General features: G+C 48.4%; 1 protein-coding gene across 1 annotated transcript; it reads left to right on the top strand.

The window, feature by feature from the left end:
- The first annotated feature begins 2,067 nt into the window (after positions 1-2,067).
- LOC146811618 (hemoglobin subunit beta-2-like) lies at positions 2,068-7,927 on the top strand. Its single transcript, XM_085618595.1, has 3 exons — positions 2,068-2,174; positions 2,565-2,787; positions 7,633-7,927. Exons 1-3 carry the CDS (start codon positions 2,083-2,085, stop codon positions 7,759-7,761), a joined length of 444 nt encoding a protein of 147 aa, XP_085474721.1. The 5' UTR covers positions 2,068-2,082; the 3' UTR covers positions 7,762-7,927.
- The last annotated feature ends 173 nt before the right edge of the window (positions 7,928-8,100 follow it).

Raw genomic sequence — 8,100 nt, 5'->3', positions numbered from 1 at the left:
TAGGGCTGGGTCCGAGTCAGTTGTTCTCTACTGTCTCCTCTGCTGGGCATTTTCTTTCATCCTTCTTCGTAGGTTGCGGGAATCTGCCTTCTTGGTTCAGGGCTGCTCCCTAAATACTATATTTAGGGGGCGTTAAAGGGGTCTTGGAGTCTTAGGGTGACTACACCCTTAGAGTGCTCACCCCACGTGGGGTAGTGGTCACAATCCCTGATCCTGATTCGAGAGTGCCTGCCATCTGCAAGAAGGCGGGCACTGAAGAGGGGGCTTCACCTTGCCTTCCCCACCTGAGGGGTGGGATTGGCAGAGGTGGGCACACCTTCTGGGCTGCTCTAATTTTTCCTGCCTGCCTTCCTGCCGTGAAGGCGGGGAGACAGGAAGGGGGCCTGGTCCTGATAGCAGGAGAGGCTGTAGGTCTCATTACAAAGGCGGCAAGGCCTTTGAAGCTCCCCTGTTACAGATGGCTCTTCCTGACCAGGGAAGGTGTGACCACCTCCACCTAGGAAAAGCATTGTTCCTGGGCTCAGGGAGCGAAGGCTCCCACCCCAGGGGTCAAGAAACATGTCTCGTGGTGGCAGGCTGGTGTGTACCAGTCAGGGAACCCACCAGAGGCTGGTCGTTTTTCAGGGGGATCTCTAAGATGCCCTCTGAATACATTGTATAATAAATCCCACACTGGCATAAGTGTGGGTTTATTATGCTGAGAAGTTTGATACCAAACTTCCCAGAATTTAGTAAAGCCATTATGGTGCTGTGGAGTTTGTAATGACAAACTCCCAGACCATATACTCTTTTATATCTTTACTGCACTTACAATGTCTAAGAATGGACTTAGACACTGTAGGGGTACAGTGCCCATGCACCTGTACCCTCACCAGTGGTATAGTGCACCCAGATCGAGGGGTGGCTTACCTATACCATAGGCAGTGGGTTGCAGGCATGGCATACAGGTATGTGTGCCATGTCGACTCTTCGCTTTTCTCCGCACCAAAACACACAGCCTGCAATGGCAGTGTGTGTATGTTAAGGTACAGGACCTCTAAGGGTGGCACAATATGTGCTGCAGCCCTTTGAGTCCTTCCCTGGTCACAGTGCCCTTGGTACCCATGGTACCTTTTACAAGCGACGTACATGTGGCCAGAGAGATACCAATTGGGGGTACAAAGGTACAGTTTGGGGAAAGAACACAGGCCCTGCGAACCTGATTGGCAGGGACCCAGGGCACATCAAGTCAAAGTGCATCAGAAATCTGGCAAAAAGTGGGGGGGTTATTGTGACAGAAACCCAGCTTCCTACACCACTTGCAAGCAGCAGGGTTGTACCCCTCCAGCATTCACCACCTGCGAGCTGCATAGTTCTACCCCTCCAATATTCACCACATGAGAGGCACATGGCTGTACCCCTCTAACATTCACCACCTGAGAGGCGCATGGTTATACCCCACAACATTCACCAACTGAGAGCTACAGGGTTACACTCCTGATAACACTGGGAAACATAGGCTATAGGATGATTGGTCTGGTAAATGGTAAATTATGTCACCCTGAGCCTTTTATACATTGGTAAACTATAATGGCTGGGAAACTTTCCATGTAGCATCACAATATGTGTATCTATGTTCTGTTCGTCTTTTGTGAGGGGAGCATGACTTACCAATTGGGGTGACGCACTTAAAACAATGATTTGTAAAAGGAATGCTTTGAACTGGTACATGGTGTCTCTTATGACAGCAAGTCGCCTGGTGCCCATATTCTTATTGCAAGAGCTCAATTGATTTTATTACCCTCCAAACCCGCAGACTTGTCTCCTTAAAAGATTGTATATTGGAGTGCCAGTCGTGCGGACGTGACAAAAATATTTTTTTTTTTGCAAGAAGACGTCAGAAAGGGCAGAGCAATGAGGGCTGCAGAGCCCCCCTGGGCCCTGAGGAGATAAGAGGGTCCAGCGTGACTCAGCAGAATGGGACACCGTGGGTGGGTCTTGGCCGCCGGCCATATAAATCTCTGGGGTCTCAGCAGTCTTCAGCAGCAGCAGCTTCCAGCAGCAGACTCTGACTCAACAAACCTCCCAGCACCGCCAGCAAAGATGGTCCAGTGGACAGCTGAAGAGAAGGCCGCCATCACCTCTGTGTGGGCAAAGGTGGACGCGGCGGCTGATGGGCAAGAAACTCTGGCCAGGTATTTACAGCAAAATGATTTCTCACACCATGCTCCACTCATTTACTTCCTTTACGTCTCCACCTCTCCACTTTCGTAGCCTGATAGTCCCCCAAGTTATCTCAGCCATGGCCTCTTCATCTGAAGTTATTTCAGCAGATTTCTCTTACATGTTTTCCAGAGATACCTCACCAGCTGACGACATTTTCTGGTAAACTATCCCAAGTGATTGCCGGTGATCATAGAGCGATCACTATCGAGTCAGAAAGGCTCACAAAAGGTGCAGGGTTGGGGGCCTAAATGTATTGGGTATTTTCAGCAGAAGTTGATTGTGTATTTTTTCAAAACAGAGACAGTTGCATGTCAGCAGTATTGACTGCCTGCTGCCTCCCTCCTGCCTCCCTCTCTTAGGGTGCTGGTCGTCTTCCCCTGGACCCAGAGGTACTTCAGCAACTTCGGGGATCTTTCCACCCCAGCCGCCATCGCTTGCAATGCCAAGGTTGCCGCCCACGGCAAGAAGGTCTTGTCCGCCCTGGGAGGAGCCGTCCACCACCTCGATGACATCAAGCACACCTTGGCCAAACTGAGCGAGCTGCACGCGGAGACACTGCACGTGGATCCTCAGAACTTCCAGGTGAGGAGAAAACTGCGGCGGGGGAAACACCATTGTGAGGACTGGCACACCTGAGGAAGAGAAGCCTCACGTCTGTCAGAGACAGAGTGCGTGCGTGCGTGTGTGTGCGCGCGTGTGTCTGCGTGTGCGCGCGTGCGTGTTTGGAGTATATTGATATACATCAGGTGGTTGTATGTCAAAATAGAAAAAAACAGTACAGTGCATCTCTTTTTATGTCGGTACCGAACCTAGCAGGCACTCCCAAGACCTGGCCTAAAACCAAAGGGCTTTAAGTCCCAATGCATTTACTAATGGGCTTTCAGCGTGTACACAGGCCAGTGCAATGGCGGTTTCGTCATCCTTTAATCTCTCCAGCATTCTAGATGGATGTCTAGGTCCAATGAAACTAAGAACAAAAAAAAATCCTGAGTAACAAACGCTAGCCTGAGGAACGAGCCGACGAAGGCCGGGAGAAAAAGAACCCTGACAGAGACAGTTCGAGAAATAAACAGAGAAGGGCTAGACACCTCACCTCCCTCAGCGTGGCCACTTCACACATTATCGTCAGGACGGCAGGTTCCCATTGCGGGCTTTTCTGAGTCACATCGATGTTAACAGCTGGCAGATTATTTGGTTCAACAGAAGCAACTCAGAACTTCAAGGTCCAACACACATTTCGTTATCAAATGAAAGTCCAGAATTGAAACTATGGCGCTCTGGCGAGATGGAGCAATGTAGCATAAAAAACCTGTGAGCATAGACACCGGGAAGAAAGTGAGAATTCCTCACTGAGTGTGGCTGAAAAAGAGAGAAGAGGAGAGAGACCGAAATCTAGGTGGTTAGTGAGAGAGAAAGAACACTTTTCTGAAGGCTAACACTCTGGAGAGAAAGGGGGCGCACTCTGAAGACTGTCCTGAGAGGGAACAACCCTCTGGGAGCTGATCCGAGAAAGACAGAACGGCCCTTGAGTGACGGCCGGAGACAGAGCACACCTGAGACCTCGCATCAAGGGAGGGTGAGCAGGCGTCCTGGATTTGCCAGGACAGAATTGGGTTTTCACCACCTGTCCTAGCTAATTTAAGCAAATTTAGCACTTGTCCTGGTTTTCAGAGAGGGCCAACTGAACACAGAGGGAAGAATGTTTTCATGTTTTCTAGTGGAGAATTAGCAACTCCTAACAGCAAGTAATTTTACTGTCAGGAGGTGATACCAGACGCGCAATGCCCATAGGGCTAAAAGAACTGTAACCCCCCCCCCATTTCCCCTGCCCCCGTAGTGTGTCTCAGCCCGGGTTGCACTTGCTGTGGGTTTTTGTCTCCCCCGGTCCCCACTCCGTCTATTCCTCACATTTGTATTTTACTGTTACTGCCACAGTAGGAGAATGCATTTAGTGAAAAGGAATCTCACAATCAGGGATGCCACCTTTCCAAAAGAAAAATACCGGCCATTTGTTGTTGTTTAAACAGTCTGCTTAGGCCTCGCCTTGACACTAGATAGGGCTGTAAAGACAATGGTGTGTATTCATTTATAATATGACTTTTCTGTCTTTGTTTCCTTTAATTATTAGTTATGGATCGTTAATGCAGCCCTAGAACACATTTAAAAGTGCTTTCTATTTATATTTGCTGTTTGAAGTATGCACAGAAAAGTGATAAAAAATACCTGCTTTAGGTGATTTTGCTTATTTTTGTACTGGCTGGAACATCAAAATACCGGTGATGCCGGTAGAAATGTGATCAGCTGACAACCCTAATCAGGAGACTGAAAGTTTGTTGCAGGATCTGCACATTATTAATTTCTCCCACCCTTCATCCCTGATTGATGCCATAGTTTAACTTATATCTGAAACCCTACACCAGTCGTCAATACAATGTTGAGTTAATCCAGGTGTCTTGGAATACATCCTGCATGCAAACAATTCACTCTTCGTTCCCATCGGTCACCCTGCACTCACAGCGATCACACTGCACTCACACTGCTCACCATACATGCACGCCATTCCCCCTTCTCCTACCCAGCACTCACATAAGAACACCGCTCACGCTGCATGCACATGACACTCCACTCACTTGTCATTTTCACCACTCACCTTACACTCACAGTGATCACACTGAATTCATGCTGTTACCCTGCACTTAAACCATTCATCCTCCTCTTACCCTGCACTCACACAAGCACACCATACACCCTGCACTCAAAGCGACCTCACTGCACTCTTGCCCCTCACCATGAACTCATGCCGTTCTCCCTTCACTTACCCTGCGGCCATATGAACACAGCTGCTCACTCTGCACTCATAGTGATCACACTGCACTCACACCACTCACCACCTACTCTCACAATGTCACATCGCTCACTGTGCACTCACATAGGCACTCCTGTCACTCACACAGCTCACCCTTCACTCACAAGGGCACATCACTCACGCTGGACTCACACCACACAAACAAGCACAGCACTCCCCCTGGAGCCACACCACTCACCCTTCGTTTTTTCCTCTCACCCTGCACTCACAGGGACTAACCTCTTAGCCTGCATTCATACAGGCACTCTCTTCATCCTGTCTGCACACAGGAACAATAGTCTGCCAGAACTCTTAGGGACACACCATTCACTCAGCACTAACTTCTCTCACCATGCACTCACCATTCACTCTCACAGATCACTCTTCATTCTTGCCGTTCACCCTGCACCACACACAGGAACACCACTCACCCTGCATTTACACCACTCACACCACCCTGCACTCATTCCTCTCACTCTGCATGCACTACTCTCACCCAACACTCACATGCAGGGCTGGACTGGCCGTAGTGGGCACCGGGCGTTTCCCCGGTGGGCCGCTAGGGTGAGGGCTGGTTTTGAGCCTCTGGGGGGCCGTTTTTGTTACCAGGGGTGGCAATATCGCCCCCCGGTAACAAAATTGTCCGAAACCGGCCCTAGCAAGCAGCTCGGCCGCACCCCCTCTGCCCTAAAGGGGGGCTGGCAGAGCAGTTTGCCAGGGCCGGTTTCCATTCCCAGTCCGGACCTGCTCACATGGGTCCTCCTCTACACATTGCATTCATGCAGCTCAACCGACAGTCACATTAACACACTCACAATTTTCACCATCACTCCGCACTTACATGAGCACACCTATTACACTGCACATATAAAAATTACACATCTCTCATGAATATACACATATTTCTACAAAAGCACCCACAGAATACCTGCTCTTTCCATAGTACTAGATGCCTACCTAATTCCATCTGCAACAGCGGGGCAGGTGCAAGAAGGGAGAGTGGACTGAGAATGTGGGATGGCACGAGGAGGGAGACTAGGGCTGAGGCTTTGAAGTATGGTGCTGGAGAGAGGATTGTGTGACAACTTCAGCTATTCCTGGATTTCCATTCACCTCAATGTTTCATTACGAAACATGTAGGTTTTATTTATTTACATTTTAAATTCTTCTCAAAAACCCCAAAATTCAAAGTGTTACTTGATAAAAATTCATGGTTGCTGAAGAAGTCAAGAATTTCATAAGATCAGTTGGACGCTGTGATATTACATGTTAAAACATGGATTACTTCATTTTCAATATTGTAACCACTTGATCCACACATAAAACCAAATATAAGCCCCGTGCAGTTATTTTAAGGAAGTGCACTTTACTAAAACAATAAAAGCAGATTGACTAAAAGAAGTGTGAGGGGAAGTGTGTCTGTGTGTGAGTGTGACAGAGTGCAAATGTATGAAAGAGTGCAAAAGATATGGTTAGAATGTGTGTGTGTGTGTGTTACTTTATGCATGTTGTGCGTGCAAGTGTGCTGCTGGTCTGGCATATTGGAGGTTATTCTTGCCTTATGGGCAAGGGCTCTAAAAGCATATGGATGGGAGGTTACCTATGGCAAACTGCAGGCCCTGACATGCTTCTATTAAGACACCATCATTGGCTATGGGGACTTGAACTGTCTAAATGAGAAAGCCGCTAGCCCAGTCATTCTCAGCAGCAGGGACACAGAACACATGCCATCACACCTGACCGAAGGCCCTGACATGCACTTAGGGCCAGATGTAGGACCATGTCATTTAGCGACTCACAAATTGTGCTCAATTGCGAGTCGCAATTTGCGAGTCACAAAATGACATGTACAACAGTGTCTGAGACACTGTTAGCGATTCCTAATGGGGTCGCAATTTTCATGCCTCATGCATGGTAATGAGGCACTTGCAATTTGTGACCCGGTTAGGAATGGCTGGCCCTCCCAGGTATGGTGGCCTGCTGGGCTCAGCAGACCTCTATGTCTTGGACTGCTTTTAAATACAGCAGTTTTATTTTTTTAAATGCAGCCCGTTTTCCTTAAAGGATTTTGACTGACGATGATAAGGAAAAAATAAATAAATAATTAATTTTCCCTTGTCATCGTCTAAATTCATGGCGAAGGAGGTTATAGGGGAGGAGAGCGCCAAAAAAGGCTATCGTAACAACCTCATCCAGCGCCTCGAGCCAGCCCTGGTTGGGAGTCTTAGCCCCCACCTCCTGAAGTTCGGAGCTAGTTGTGCCCCTGGTGATACTGTATACTAAAGTTGCATTTAATTCCCAAAAGTTCCTCACTGTGATTTTCATGGTGGTCAGCGGATCGCTGTCAATTGCATCATTCTGTGCCTTTAGGTCGATGCAAAATTGTAGTTTTATAATTGTTTATAGAATGTCACGGTTTTTAGTTTTCAAAATCTTGTCACCCCTACATCTGGGACAGAGAGAATGTTATGCCACTCGGGAGATGAGCCTTTCATAACCATCTCATGCGCACATAAGCGCTGATTCTAGGGTTGTTTGGCCTGTGACAACTCATTAACAGCCCCCTTTGCTTCCCTCCTCAGCTCCTTGGAAACTGCCTGGTGATCGTCTTGGCCCGCAAGATGGGAGTCGCCTTTACCCCTGCAGTGCATGCAGCCTGGGAGAAGTTCCTGGCAGTGTCCTGCGCTGCTCTGTCAAAGCATTACCACTAGAGGGCACACTCTACATACACTACAGGCAGCTGTCTGCGACTGAAGATCTACAGAGGCAAACCGCGGATGTCAATCTGTGGTAGCTGACAGAGGAGGCCAACGTTTTCATCAGGAAATCAGAAAATGTGTGAACACCAATAAAGATACCCGGTGCCTTTCTACTAAACAGCGTTTTGCGTGCTTACTTTCAGGCCTAGCAACCAGGGTGGTAGCATGTTTTTCTGTGTAATTCATCCCTCAAAATTCAATCATCTCCCCAATTTACGCCCATCCTACCTCTTAACCAGGGCCAGTTCTAGGATTTGTGGGGCCCTGGGCTCAAAGTGAATGTGAGAGGCC

Source organism: Triturus cristatus, chromosome 7, assembly GCF_964204655.1.
Source record: "Triturus cristatus chromosome 7, aTriCri1.1, whole genome shotgun sequence".
Lineage (NCBI taxonomy): Eukaryota > Metazoa > Chordata > Amphibia > Caudata > Salamandridae > Triturus > Triturus cristatus.
Note: the sequence above shows the minus strand (reverse complement) of the source record. Positions and strands in the feature narration are given on the sequence as shown.

What these genes read in the sequence shown, in the direction of transcription:
- LOC146811618 (XM_085618595.1), top strand. Translation starts at nt 2,083, where the DNA reads ATGGTCCAGTGGACAGCTGAAGAGAAGGCCGCCATCACCTCTGTGTGG. An exon ending in GGGCAAGAAACTCTGGCCAG is followed by an intron (nt 2,175 to 2,564) that starts GTATTTACAGCA and finishes TCCCTCTCTTAG; the next exon opens with GGTGCTGGTCGTCTTCCCCT. An exon ending in TGGATCCTCAGAACTTCCAG is followed by an intron (nt 2,788 to 7,632) that starts GTGAGGAGAAAA and finishes TTCCCTCCTCAG; the next exon opens with CTCCTTGGAAACTGCCTGGT.